At 46.6% G+C, this 15045-nt stretch overlaps 1 protein-coding gene across 1 annotated transcript in view; it reads right to left on the reverse strand.

Annotated features, from left to right (window-relative positions):
* Nucleotides 1-15045, reverse strand: part of Galnt14 (polypeptide N-acetylgalactosaminyltransferase 14) — a 217707-nt gene that overhangs the window by 14844 nt on the left and 187818 nt on the right. Inside the window, exons 10-13 of the mRNA XM_051181849.1 lie at nucleotides 14019-14145; nucleotides 11976-12068; nucleotides 7957-8040; nucleotides 7327-7471 (exon numbers count right to left, since the gene is read on the reverse strand). Of these exons, the coding sequence (XP_051037806.1) occupies nucleotides 7327-7471; nucleotides 7957-8040; nucleotides 11976-12068; nucleotides 14019-14145 (449 nt within the window). The remainder of the gene's footprint in view (nucleotides 1-7326; nucleotides 7472-7956; nucleotides 8041-11975; nucleotides 12069-14018; nucleotides 14146-15045) is intronic.

Below are 15045 nucleotides of genomic sequence, written 5' to 3' on the forward strand. Positions count from 1 at the left end.
ATAGAAATGTACCTTGTCTGTCTTTCTTTTTGACATCCCAAGGGACTAGAATTGGCAGGGATTGGTTCTCTTGACATCTGAGACTCCACATTGAGAAATGCCTCTTGAGAGGGGGCAAACCAGAGCATACTTGGGCCAGGGTCTAAGAAAGCCACACTTAAGGGTCTGCACGAGGGACCTGTGAACACAAAGCTACCATAAAAGTCCTTATACAAGGAGGCTAGAGAGATGGCTCTGTGGGTAACAGTGGCACTTGCTGTTCTTACACAAGCACACATTCAGGGGTGTTCCTGATATTGAATCTCCCAGAGGAGAATCAGGGCTGATCTCTGGCCCCATATGCAAGAAGGAAGAGAGATGGTGTAGTGGGATATTCACTTTGTCTCCTTCTGTGGCACTGACCATGCCCATTGGAACCAGGGGTGGAAGTGACCTGTGGACGAGGTCTGAAGAGGAGACGGGGAACGCTCTCTTGCTTTCCTATTGGCCAACAGTGCTTTATTCATTAACCAGTATGAGAAACATATTTACAGAATGACATCTCCCATCAAGATGGAGAGCAGAATTCAGGAGCAGGTGGCAAGGAGGAGCTAAAGCTAAGTGTCCATGTTCCATTCTATATCCCTCACACTTCCTGGAGGAACTGGTGATAAATGGGTTTATTAAATGAATCAATCCTGAGTCAGAAACATACCCTAAGAAGGTAGTCATTGAGGGGAGTAGTCATTGAGGGAGGGCTGGAAGTTTAACTAAGTGATAGCGTGTTTATAGCAAGCAAGGCCCCATCTCCAGAAAATAAACAAAGGAAAAGGTGGCTACAGTTGTACTCAGCAATATCTGTCCTTCACTAAGGATTATAGAACCCTCCATGGATGGCTCCATTTAGAGCCTGCTGGAAGTGGTGTTCATAATGGATGTTCTTCTCCACCCCCAGGGAAGGTAACCCAAGGACCAATGTAGGAGCTGACGTGAATCACTTTGGCTTTCTATGGGGATGGGCTGAGGAGAAAGGTTCGCCCCTGATCCTTAGACTCCTTTGCTAGTCTATTAGAGTGGAGATACTCTACTCAGAAGACATGCTTCCTGCCACTGCTGGAACACAGTGCCGGATGGCTAGAATAGTAGCCTTCTCTCTCAGGCAAATGTTCTGGGGCTGCAGCTCAGAAAGCTGGGATGCAAAGGTACCATAGTGGTGCTTGGTCTGGCTAGGGACTTACTGTTTTGAGTTGGATGGAAAATTAGGGAGGAGCGATTTTCTTAAGATACAACAAGAACTAAGAGAGGGAAAGGTGAAGGTAATGCCAGGCAGAGATGCTGATCTCAGAATGGTCCAGGGCCCCATCCCTTGACAGACAGGAAAACATCAGCCTAGAACAGGGAGACTTTGTTCTTAATCTCATTGAAGAAATATCTGGCAGTGTGCGGAGACATTTCTGGATTATCAAGACTGGGTTCTATGGGCATTTAGTGCTATATATCCTGCAAGGTACAAGATAGTCCCCATGAAAAAGAATGATCCAGTCTTAAGGACAATCATGCTAAAACTATAAGATAGTCTGCAGGCCTACACCTAAACTCTTAGTTATTATTTGTGCACACCCTGGCTAGTGTACATGTGCCTATATCACCAGATGTGTCAAGTGGGGGTGATAACAGGACAGGATCCATCTGAGGGACGATTGTAAGGTGTAAACAAGATCGTGCCTGCTGAACACTTAGACGAGATCCTGGCTGTGTGTATTAGCTCCAAGAGTGGTGTGAGCTTGTGTGAAGGAATGTTGAATGGTGAGTGACAAACCAACCCTAGAGGTCAGGTAAGCAGGAGCTAATGTTCTTCCCTTATAATGGTGAGTTCTATATTTCTAAGTCATTTCTATAAAATGACTATTAAACAACTGAGAAAACAGTGGACACAAGACAGTATCACAGGTCTTGTTGAAGTCAGAGCCTTTCGAGGACTTGTCAGGTTCATGGAATAGTTTCATGGAAGTTAAGATAAACTCAGTCAATGGCTACTCTGCAATGTCAGGAGCAGCTGTTGGGCTCACTCTGTATACGAGCTCTCCTCGGATGATATGGATCCAGATATCCTCTGGAGACCACACAGGACAGCCTAACAGGCCACAGACATGCCCTTGAAGGGTTCCTTTCAGATAGATATCTGGAACAATTGAACCAGGTCCAACAAAACTTCTTATCATGGGGTCATCACTGAGTGTTACAACAGCAGGGATGGCTGACAGGCCATGTTAGGCTCACTCTCTTCCTTGAATGCGCAGGCACAGACCTCAGTTCCACCTTAGAGATGGCTCCCAGCTCGGAGACAGCAGGGTGACCCAGCAGATTCCTAGATGTAGATTTCTCTTCACTGTGCTCCTCACTGGGCTCATGCTTGAGTTTGTCCCTTTGTTTCCATCCTGTCTTCTTCTACATTGCTGGAATAACTAATATGTGGGATTAAAGCCCTCTATTTTGTTGTCATCACAGGGTTGGGCTCTGGGGTAACTACCATGGTGGGGATCCCTATTCACCAGCTTAATTACTTTGTAAACTCTTGATGAATTACTTTTAAAACCTCATGTACAATATGAAGAAACCAGTAAGAGGGCCATTGTATAGAATATATTGTTAATACGTGTAAATTCAGAATAGTGATATCCATTTAACAAAGGCTTGGTTACTGTTTCTGATGGTGGCACCAGTGACTCAGAGCAAGGCAAGAATGATACATCCCTTTAGACTCCTTTGGAAACAATCCCAGACACAGACTAGCATGGCTCTTTTGAGGGGCCATTCCCAGACTATAATGAGGAAATCTGAGGAAGAGGGGCAGGGGGCAATGGGCTGGCAGCTTGTCCCACTGTAGGCTTGAGATCTGTACCCTGGAGGTGTCCATTTGCCTCCTGATACCCAGAGCACTTTCAATCACACCTGCCCTTGGGGTTCCCAGCTGCTGCCCTCTGCTCCACCAACTGGAAGCCTAAACCACTGGCTGGACAGGGGACAAATGCACCAAAAAGTGTCCTATGTTTCTCTTACTTTAATTTGGAATAGAAACCAGAGTGGAGCATCTGTCTTCCTTCTGCCTTTCATGGATATTTTTCCAGAGAATTCAGCAAAGTTAAGAGGAAAGGTATTAGCCTAGAGATATCTGGGGCTTCACAGGTTTTCAAATGCATGACCTATGCCTCTTGCATTACCCCAGGGCATCCGTTTGCCAGCATCTTTGAAACATTCGAATTCAGCATTGTGCTCCAAAGGGTAAGCCACTAAGAAGGAAGGTGAGGCAGGGTATGGGGTAGACAGGCTGGTGTGGAGGAAGAACAGTTATTAGAACTACTGGATTAAATAGCCTTCATGCTGGGCATGTAACATGGCTGAAGAGCCATAATGCTCTGGAGTTTGATCCCCAGCCTTGCCAACAAAAACAAATCAGACTAAGTCAAAGGAGTATCATTGCAGGCATGAAGACAGGACTGGAGAGATGGCTCAGTGGTTAAGAGCACCAACTACTCTTCCAAAGGACCTGGGTTCAATTCCCAGTATCCACATGGCAGCTCACAGCTGTCTGTAATTTCAGTTCCAGGGAACCTGGCATGAGGACATTCCAGTGCTTGGCTTTTATCTACCTTGCAAGTGAATGTCAGCTAGAGGCAAAACTTGAATCTCCTTATTCCACTGTCCATAATTCGGGGCCCTAGAACATCCACTCAATGGCTCCCACCTGACCTCAGGATTTGTGTTGATCCAATGCCTGATTTTGTATTCTCAGAGTAAGCTGTGTCTCTGGTATAGGCTTTCAAGGGAAGCGATTGTATTTGAATATGAAAGCTTAGAGTTCATCATGTAGGACAGACAGAAATGGGGGAAAAAAAAAAACTGGAGCCAGGCAAAAGCAGCAAGCCATAATAGCACATCTCTGGAGTATGGTGCATCATTTATGGAACAGATAACCCCCACGCATACTCTGGCCAAACTCTCACAAATGTTAGGGAGGACTCTACTCTGTACTGATTCTAGACCTTCTTACAGAGGAATGACTTTTGATTTTGGATTTGTCCCTGGAGATTTGACTATGACAAAGACCCTCTTGCTAGCTTTCTTCTGTCAAGATGGAACTGGTAAACCGTTTTGATATTCACAACCTTGAAGAAGGGTGTCATAGACAGGTGTCTTCTCCCAAGACTAAACACATCATGAAGCCCTGAAACCATGACTTTGCTGGAACAAGCACCAGAGAACTGCTGGATGGAGTTGGTATATGTGTGTGTGCGTAGGGTCACCATTAGTATATGACACCAGTTAATCTCTGGGAGCCTTAGTGGTATCACCTGTGAAGTAGGGGTAAGAGTAATACCTACTTCATCTGGTTATCGTGTCACTCTCTTACTATGGATGCTCAGTGACTGAAGAGGTGGATGCAGGGAGAGACGCCGGAAGAGTCCAAGGGTAGATAGCACCCTCTAGACAGACCGAGTCAAGAAAGGAAATAAAGATGAAGATAGGAAAGAACAGAGCTGTGCTAAGGGCAAAGAGGCCCCTCTCCCCCGGTGCCTGATTTTTGCAGATAGGGTTGAGATGAAGGATGACAACGATGGAGATTTACAGGGAATGAAGAAGAGGATCCTATTAAGAGAAATGATTACAAGTCAGTCCTACAAAGATATACAACAGGTGAGCACATGTGTTCATCTTATGGAGGTGATGTCAGCGGAAATGGTTATGTGGATTTCCTTATGAGTACCTGAAAATAAAGCCCAACCATGCTGCTTGGCTGTGCACCCTTGGAAAATGGGGCTGTGTCTAATTCTGAATGAGCCCACCTTGCCTCCCCAGAAGGTAATATAGTACCCAAGATGTTACAATCCAGTTTGTTAACTGAACCTCTATTTCCTAGTAATTTAGCACACAAACCAGCCATTACCTCAAAGGAAAACAGCAGCAGCCTACCACTGCCTCGCAGAGAGAGAGCACTGTGTACCTACAAGCCTTTCCTCCAAGACCCCAAGCGCCTGCCATTGTGTGCCTTCCTTTTTCCTCAGGAAGTTCAGTTGAAAGGGCAGCTGGGATGGGCCATTCTCCTCCAGGTGAACATGACCCTGCTACCTTTTCTAGGGCTGGGTATTAAAGGCTCCTCTCTGAGGCGCAGAGAGTTGGTGGCCTTCTCATCCACACCTTATGCAACCAAAGTTGGCCAGTTCCAGACAGGCTCTGCTCAGCTGGGGATAGACCACACAAATCCTGTTCCAGGGAAGGGGCCAGACACCATTCTGACTAATGGAATTCCCTCGAGCAACACCCACATTCAGACTCATAGAGAGATGTGTCACCTACTCATAGTGCTTTACAAAGTGCCATTTGAGCAAAGTGTGTCACTGTCATCCAGGCAGCCACACCTAAAGTAAAACTGACACCCCCATTTCCTTTCCTTCCTACTCTAATCTAACTCCCACATCACCTCCTCTGCCCCGTTTGAAGTGGAGGCTGCTTCTGGCAAAGTCATTTCAAGCCTGAGCCAAGTCTGAGAGTGTAGATTTTTGTGAAGAGCTGAGAGCCACTAAAGGCTGTGCCGAGGGGTATGATTTAGAGGCCAAACATGGAGTGGGGGTGGGGGACAGGGCAGGAGGAACACGTAGAGGCTGTGGCTATAATCTAACACAAAGGTTCTCAACAGGGACATTTTTTAAAAGAATTACCTTGTTCCCAAAGTCACCCGAGCTAGTCTTGGGGAAATGGAGATCTAGCAGGAGTAAGTGAGTGTGGGGCATGAGAAGAGTTTTTCTGGTGAGAACCCAGTGGGCTGCAGACACAGGGGACTATAAGACAAAGAGAGGCCAAGACACTAGTGAGAACTGGAACCATGGCACCGGGGCAAGGGGTGACATGAGCAGAAACTTGTGCATGCCAGGTAGCCTGGGTGCTCACAGCCATCTGTAGAGTTAAACCACAGAGGAGTTTGGCTTAGTCAGTGTTTGAACCACAGCCCAGGTGGGAGTTTCTAACTGACTCCTCAGGGAGCATCCTTCCTCAGGAAGATAGACAGCAATCTGTCCCCTGCTTCTCTGCAATCTCAACATCTACTTGCCCTCACTCTACCTTGTGGCCTCAGTTTCCCTAAAGTCCATCCTTATACTTGCCACCAGGACATAGTCTATGCTGTATTCCCTGGGTTACCCTCTCTTCCCTTTCTGGCGTTGTCTGTTTCTACTTTAAAACAACACAGCCCATTTCAAGTCCTCTGGGACAACTTTGCAATGCTCATCCAAAACTTGGATGCCACATTTCTGTTTCTATAGTATCAGTACAAATGTCCAGGGACAGAGATTAGATCACAGGGGCTGCTTACACATTTCCTCCTGCAATCTAGCCTTGCCTTTCTGCAGCTTCAGAGTTAATGTCTGCTGAGTGAATAAATGATGCATGAAGGCACAGAATTTGTGAATCAATAAACAGGAGATGGTCAGAGCTGGAAATATGGGTAGTAGCTCCAAGAGTTTATAGAGGAAAAAAAAAAAAAAAAACCAGTGTGGACTGAGAATCTCAGTAAACACTACAGAGGTGGGGAGAGGAGCTAGGCAAGAAGTCGGACAGGCAGAGAAGGCGGCAGCAATCCTGTGGAATCACAAGGCAGAAAAGGGAGTCAGGTAAAGGCTGTGCTTGGCCAAGTGCTATGGAGGTTGAGTCAGGTGGTGAATTTGCCAGTGACCTTGAAAGCAGCAAGCCTAGCTTCCAAACAGGAAAATACCAGCAGAGCACAGTGCTTGGACAGTGTGTACTCTGTTGACAAACTAAGCAGGAACAAGGAAAGCTTCCTGGGAAAGGGCCCCAAATAATTCATAGTCATAGGGGAAGCAGGAGGGTGGTGCCCAGGGATAGAGCAGTGGATGGCAGTGATTCAGCCAAGTCTGATATGAGGGCCTGGAAGACAGCTGGGAGACTCACCATGTGGGCATTTTGTCTCAATGCCTAGCAGCAGGCTTCTTTTCTTCTTCGCATGTCACATTGATAGAGTTAGCTCATGTGACTTTCCCTGCCTGACCCAGCTCCATGTCTAATGGCCATTAGGTAGGAGATAGCTGCCAGTCTCTTTGAGTTCCTCTTAAATTATCTGGACCATTTCCTAAGGGCAGATGCCACTTGGAAGACATCTTTCAAAGGAATTCCATGTATTTGATAACCTAGTGGAAACAAGCCAGTGGACAAGCAGGAAGTGCCCTTCTGTTCCATTCTGGATCCCTGGTGTTGAGTTAAAGCAGAGGCCAAGGCCAATCTGGACTCTCTATTCTCCATGGTGCATAGAGCTATGACCCCAGCCAGTTACTCTACCTGAGACTTTGCTTCTTCTCCTTTGGCCTTGGTGCAGGGGCTTAGCCTGAGGTGTGGAGTCTCTTGGTTTTTCTGCTTTTGAGACTCGAGGCACTTCTGCCTCTGCCGGATATTACCTTTCTGAATAGAGGAGTCTGGGGGGACCCTGTAGGAAAGCCATAAGGACAGATGAGAACATACTGCTTCTGACATTAGTATTGCTAATTGTTAGACAGATTAGGGGTGTGCTTTGAGAGGCTGAGCCATCTCCCCTGTAGCTGTCACAAAGGTTGGCACTGCTTGGAGAAGGGAAGGATGCTATTGGTGTGATGCAGCAAGGGACTCTCAGTAACCACACAGGGAGATGAACCTCTAGGATGGAGTCTATGCCATCAATCCTATGCATAGTCTAGGGTACCAACCACCCCCAGCAACTGAGAAATTGATCTATCAGCTAATCCCAATCTCTCATGCTACTAAGTTCAATTACAATTCTCCTCTGGATTTAGGATAAGCAGGACTGATTGGTCTGCTCAGTCCCCCACAGACTTCAAAACTCTCTTCCAGTCAGCCATGAGTCATGTCTCTCCCAGACTAGGCTGATTAAGGGTCTTTTCTCATAGCTAGCTATGGTTCCAGCAGCTGGTGTACCTGAGTTCTGGGTAGACATTCTCCAGGTACCACTTGAAGGTCTGGCAGTGTAGATTCTTTCTCAAGTTCAGCCTGTTCTCAATGCTGGAATGATGAGGTTGGACACAGAGACAAAACACAGCAGTCAGAGGCAGTAATCTACAACAGTGGCTCCCCCCATCAGTGGCATGCTCTGCAACCACACATCTCTAGAGAGTGCTGAGTAAATGAACCAAGCAGAGATTTCTCTGGTTCCGAACAGACCAATGAAAGCACCTAGCTTTGTCTCTTGATGATGTAGTAATGACACCAAGGACTTCTGCTCTTCTTTGAAAGTGGAATTGGGTTGTTAATAATTCACTGCTGGCACTCTGGATCTACTTCCACTCACAGTCCCTCCATGGTTGGACTACCCTTCCCGACTGGTCCAGCCTCAGAATATCTTTTTCTCTGGATGGTATCAGGGTCTCATCACACATTTGTTCGTCAGCTAGTTATTGAACACCTCTCTGCGACAGCCATTGCATTCAATGTGGGACACGAAAGCTTCAGAATAGTAGAACAAGATAGTGATTCAAGTACCATATCTCACGGGACCCTGAAGACAGGGCATAAGGACACCATGGAGGTGCACTCTTGCTTGATGGGTCCGTGGTACTCAAGATAACAGTGGCTATTGATGCTGGTATGTGGAAGGAAGCATACCCATCCAGAGAAGCCAAAGGATGGGTGAGGTAGGGGTCCTGTTATAGGTGGGATGGGTTGGAAAGCAGAGATCAGTGCTGCGAACAAGCAAAAAGTTTGGTTACAAGAACAACACTGGTCACGTGGACTGAAGTTCATGTGAATGGGAGTAAGTTCATGGAGACCCACATGAGAGACTGCTGAAGGGTGTCGATGCTATCCCAGGGCAGTGGGATGGACTTGGTGGGCCCTGTTTAGAGTATGACATGTAGTCGCTTTAAGGAATTCTTAACACTGCTTCTAGAATGGGCCAGTTGGAGCAGAAGCAGGGACACAGGACAAGTAGGTGACTGGATAATCCCGGGTGCCATTATACTCCTTTTAGTGAATTGGGAGGGAATAGACATGCTCAGTCCTCTACTCTTTTCCTTCACTCTACCTAAGTACTCGTCAAACCTTGTCATCTGTGGGTGGCCAATAGCGGTAGCCCTGCCCCCGGCTCAGCTCCCTTCCTCCTACCCATTTTTCTTTCCAAGACTTCACCCCAACTACTTTTCTTCCTCTTCTTCCCAATTTCTCTCCTTCTTGTGCTGGGACTCAAACCCAGGACCTCATGCACACTAGCTGGCTGCTCTACCACTGAGCTTTACCACCAGCCTCAAAAGTTCCTAAGGCACATAGCACACTCCCTCACCAGACCTCTCAGCTCCTATGGGACAAACAAGGCATGCTTTTTCACATGCTTGATGCACTGTGTTCAGAAAGACCCTGGGTTCTCAGGGTTTGAACGAATCAGCAGCATCAGGGCATGGTGATCACTCAAACAAGTCAAGGAAGGGGACCTAATGTGATACCCAGACTTGTGACTTGGCTCATACGATGTAATAAAGACTGTTTGTGGTGTTGGAAGAGGAATGTGGGATGAGTGACAGATTCAGGAACAAACTTAATGAGTTTAGCTTAGGACTTGTTACACTGGAGGTGTCTGGGAGACATCCAGGTAGAGTGGCCATTTGATACTTGAGTGTAAGAAACTACAGCCCAGACGAAAGGCTACAGTTAGAAACAGAATGGGAATATCACCAGGAGGATGTCTAGTGAAAAGACTTAGGGCAAAACCTCAGAGAAAGACCAGGGGTGGGAAGAAGAAACTAAGCATGGAGTTAGAATGGAAAACATAGGATCCAGGACAACAGAAAAGACTGGAAACCAAGAGCCAGAGGAACACCAGAAGGGAGAGGGTTGGACTAGGCTTGGTGAGAAGAGCTGCAGAGCCTGGGGGAGGCAGCACAGGTAGACCACTACATCATGATGCTTGGTTCTGGGCAGGCATAGAGGTGGTAAGCAATGCCGCCACCTTCAAATTAGGTTGTATGGTATATTTGCTTTCACCCCCTCCCTTTTAAGCCAAGGAGTGGATGCAAACATGGAAGGGAATGATACAGGAGAGATAAGCCAAGGAGGTGGAGGGAGGAAGTGCCTGGACATGGGAATGTGCCTGTCTGCAATGCTGGACCTTCTACTAATTGGAAAGCCAAGAAAACCAGCCCTCTGGAGACTAAGCTCAGGCAGCTGGGGCTTTGAGGATCTGCAGGCAATTCCACTGACAGGTTAGTTTGGGAACCAAAATGTGGAAACTTGTTCCTCAAATTAGGATCCTCCGACAGCAGCACAGCATCACGTGGGAGCTTATTAGAAACACAGACCTCAGGAATCAGATTGCGCGTTTTAACATGCTCCTTGGGAGATCTGTGTGCTCATTAAAGTTTGAGGGGCCCTGCACCAGCAGGCTGGAGGAGATGAATGCAGACTGTGGGAATGTGATAAAATGCTGATTTATGAATGAATGCGGGCATGAATGGTACATCCAGAGGAGGGATGGCTTACTGATACAGGAAGCACACCTGTCCACAGAGACAAAGGAGAGCGAGAAGGATGGTACAGTTGTGGCCAGGCTAATGGGTCGATCTGTCTTGGGAAATCAATATTGTCTATTTCATCCATAAACTAGATGTCATCTGTGCAAGAGAAAGGAGGTGGTAGGCTTAGGGGTGGGAAGGCAGTGAAGTAGGTTTAATAAACGCAGTAGGTTTGAGCTGGTTAGGAAAGAGCAGGGCCAGGAGAGGTCATGTGACTCTGTTGACAATATGCCCATGAAACACCATGAATGGGAGCATCTGAAATTTTGTAAGACTGCAGAGCAGCCTGTGTGCAAGGGAGGAAGATACAGAAAAGCATTGCACACATGTGTGCAGGTGTGTGTGTGTGTGTGTGTGTGTGTGTGTGTGTGTGTGTGTGTAGGGGAAGGTGTCACTAGGTGAACAACATAGCAAAAGATTGGAGGACCAAACTTTCTGAGGTCTGTCTTTAAGTAAGAGGAGAATGATTCCTACATGGAAAGGGAAGTGAATGAAGAAACGAGGCTGCTGAGACATGGTCAGTGGACACACAGTTATGCTGTGGACAAGGTGCAATGCTTCTGGAGAGGTGAAGTGAATAAACTGGAGGGTGGGCCTGGACTGTGATGTCAGAGGTGCCAATCACTTTGACTGGCTCCCATCTAACCCTCTGGTGCAGGGATGAACTCAACCTGAGATGTTTAGGCTTCAGAAGACTATCTGCTCAATGGACTTATATGATGAGTAAGTGGAACTAGTAGGACAAACTGTCATGTCTGCCCTGCCCTCTCCCCTAGAAGCACAAATGATAACTATGGGAAATTGCATTTTTTTTCTTACTTCAGCCACCTTGGGACTGGGATATGCAAAGTCATATAATTTGGGAAGAAGTGTGTTGTGAACCTTCAGCTGTGATCTGTGTTCTCCTATGCATAGACCTCAGGGTCCTTACCCATCAAGAAGGACTGGGTAACTGCAACTCTCAGAGCTTAGGAAAGATTAAAATTGACTCTGAATGGAGCAGTATATAGCATTTAATAAGCATTCTTTCTTCCCCTCTTGTCTATGCCCATGAAGCTTGACTATTGCTGAAGAAGATATGTGAGCATGCATTCCCCCTACAAGGAAGGAATGGAGCTTAAGCCCGGAGAGGAACAAACAAGTCGAGGAAGGAATTACAATCTGGAGGGTCCAGTAACTTATGCTACCTTTCTGAAAACAGCTATCCATCTACCTATGCTCAGTTCTCTCTATTAGAGTAGTCATCTAGAGACAGAGTCACAGGAGGGCTGGCAAATCTCTGCACACCCAGAAGAGGGTAGAACATAAAGGATTTGAAATCTCAGTGGCCATAGCTCTAGGCCTGGAGGCCTTTAGGGACTCCAGAGACAGTTAAAGTACTGGGACCATGAAATGATGGCCTCAGTTCTTGGCCGTCCTTAGCCAGTGCACACTTACTTCCCAAAGGGTCTCTCCAGGGCGAAAGGCCGGGCTGCGTAGTAGTATTGTTTGTATTCATCCATCCATACTTCAGCTGTCCGCTTGGTGTTCCTAGGGAGATAAGGAGTCTCAAGAGGGGGCTCATCTGGGAATTATCTGTGCACATCTCCAGGTGAAATACATACACTAGGGCAAAGTTGGCAGTAGCCACCAAGACAGAGGTGTTCACATTAATGTTTCTAGAATACAGAGCATAAACAAGGGTACCTCTGGGACTTTAGTGCTACCAACAACCTATTCCCAAAAGGTACAGATCAGAAAAATATCATACCAGAAGATGAACTTTTCTTACTCTCAAAGAAGCAGAAAAGTGTCAGGAGAATTGGGGGTGTCCATTTGCTGCCTGTCACTCTTAAGAACAAAAGTGTGGCTTGTGAGGATTAGCTGACCTCTGGGCCTACTTGGTTAGTGAGCTTTTGCTCTAAGGTCCTCCACTTTCCCACAGGGGACATGAAGTCTCAGCTTTCCAAGAGTAAGGTCACATTGCTAAGGCACACATGGTCCAAGCAATGGTCACATGTAAGGAAATAGCAATCAAGCCATCTCTTTCAGCACTCTGCCAGTATGCTAGGCTTTTCATCAGACATCTGCTTGAGCCCAACCCTAAAGGTAACCATAGAAGAAGGAGAGAAAGAGGGAATGATTGTCATCATTCAACAGTTGGGGTGGAGGGGGAGGAGGGAGTGTCCCAAGAAGATTCCTGAAGTCAAAAGGATAGAGAGGAAAATAATGAGGGCTGGTAGTCTGGACAGCGGAAGCACATAGGAGAAAGCAAACTTGGGTCTAACTAAAAGCAGCTTGCTCTTCCAGGATCTTAGGTCTACTTTAGAGCACAGAGATTTGATAGAGGAGCATGACAAACCCTTCTGAGCTGGGATCTGAAAGGACAGGTAAGCACAGGCAACTGGGTTTGTGGGCATTGGAAGGAGTTAAGATCACCTGGTTAGTCCCTGAAGGTGGTTTCACTATCTGCAAGCTAGAAACTGCTTTACAAACACTGTGTCACTTTTCTCTAACCAGAATAGCCCACCACTGGCCTGAAAGGATGCTTACTGACCTAAGCTCAATCTCAATAGGATGGACATCTGAAGTTCTAGGATTTTGCTTCCCAGGCCAACCCCCATCAGGTGGACTCTGGCTCCTGCACAGCCGTGCCAACTGTGCTATATGCAGATAGCCCTGGCCACTTTTATAGTTACAAAGATGGCTCAGCCCTTGTTTCCCTGCTGCTCCCTAACCTGCTGCCTTCCTGCCTCCTCTCCTTACCCACCCCACTTTGCAAGATGCAGAATTTGACCACTGTTCAAACCCATGCCCCCTGAGCCACTGTGTCTGGATATATGATACACACCTATTCATGTGTGTGATAAATCATAAAAGAACACCATAAATAAATAAGTCAGAATCAAAGGATGTGAAACCCCCTCCCCAATACCCAAAAAGTAAGGGGGGGGGAACAAAAAGGAAAGGAGATTCATTAGGTGAATGAGTGAAACAACTGGATTTTAAGAGACAAGAAGATCGAAGCAAGCAACGAAAGTTAGGGAAAAATATTCTAAGACAGTCAGAGGCTAAAGCAGTGGCTTGGCAGTTAAGTGGGCACTGCTCCTGCAAAGGACTCAAATTTGATTGGCCCTTAGCAACCACATACAAATTGCCTGTACCTTCAGCTCTCTTCTGGCCACTAAAGGCAGCATTCACAAAGGAACCTTCCCCCTCTTTACTTATACAGATATATATATTTTTTTTAATCCTAAGAAAAACAGACATGCATGGATATTTTGACAAGAGAGAACTAAGTAGGAGAGACATTGAGGAAATGGATGAAGGCAGCCTTGGCTCTAATGCCAATTGTTCAGGCAGAATCCAAGTGGCAGATGTGCAACTCATTCATCACCCAGGGCACTCAGACCACCTTGCGGAGTTCAGACTTGGTTGCAAACCCTTGGCCTCCATTGCCTTGCTACTGTTCATATAGGCTGGGTCATGGAAAGCACTTACTTTATGTATGTGTTGGCATTTCCATCGGGGAAAACATATGGATGCTTCTTCCTAAAGACATGCCCCACCCGGCTGCAGGGGATGATTTCCAGGCTGCCTCCACACATCCAGACTCGGAAGGAGATTTCTGCAAAACATTCACATTTCTCCCATTACTTGCCAGTCTTTCTACACTTGATTTAAAGTAAGGGGTTAGGGGCTTCACGGGCATCTAAGAACAACTAGGCTGTGTGTTCCATTGTTTGGGAGCACATCTAAATTTTAGTCTGAACACCATGAAGATTAGACCTGAACAGCTCAATAGACACCACTGAGATGCGGGGACCCCAGTGGGATGTTGTAGGAGATAATAAAAGTCTTGCTTTGGGATATGATATAGAAAAAGCCCTCAGTGTGGAAAAATAAGTCATAGTTGCTCTTTATGATCACAAACAGTTAGAGCAAAGATAGAGGGCAAGACTGGCAAGGCAGCTCAACCAGCAAAGTCACTGACTACTAAGCCTGAAGACAGAACCAACATGATGGAAGGAAAGAATGGATTCCCACAAGTCATCTTTTGACATCCGCAGAAACACTGTGGCACACATACAATGCAAATTCCCAATGAGGAGGAGGGAGAGGGGGAGGATTTAGGGATTCATTTGAGAATATGGAATAATACCCTAAGTTAGGGACCAGACATCTATTGGGAGTAGACTCAGATGAGGTAGGAACACCATCTTAAAGATGCAGCAGAAAGCACCTGGACCATACCAAGCCTGACATTCTCCCACTGGGCAAATATGAGCCAATTGAGTCCAGGTCAGTAAGACAGGGTCTGAGCAATAATTGGAGTTACAGAGGATGCTCCCCAGGGAGCAGCTTCACACATTCATCTATCTCTTCCTGTTCGCTGCTGAGTGGATGGGATGGAGTTAGAGAAAGTTGTGGTTAGTGCATTTTTCTGTTGGAGCTACTCAGAGTAAGTTCCAGGCTAGATTTTTGTCCTAACTTTAGCCCCAGGGAATCAGGGAGATAGTAGTAGTAG

This window comes from Phodopus roborovskii, unplaced genomic scaffold (genome assembly GCF_943737965.1).
Source record: "Phodopus roborovskii unplaced genomic scaffold, PHOROB, whole genome shotgun sequence".
Classification (NCBI taxonomy): domain Eukaryota; kingdom Metazoa; phylum Chordata; class Mammalia; order Rodentia; family Cricetidae; genus Phodopus; species Phodopus roborovskii.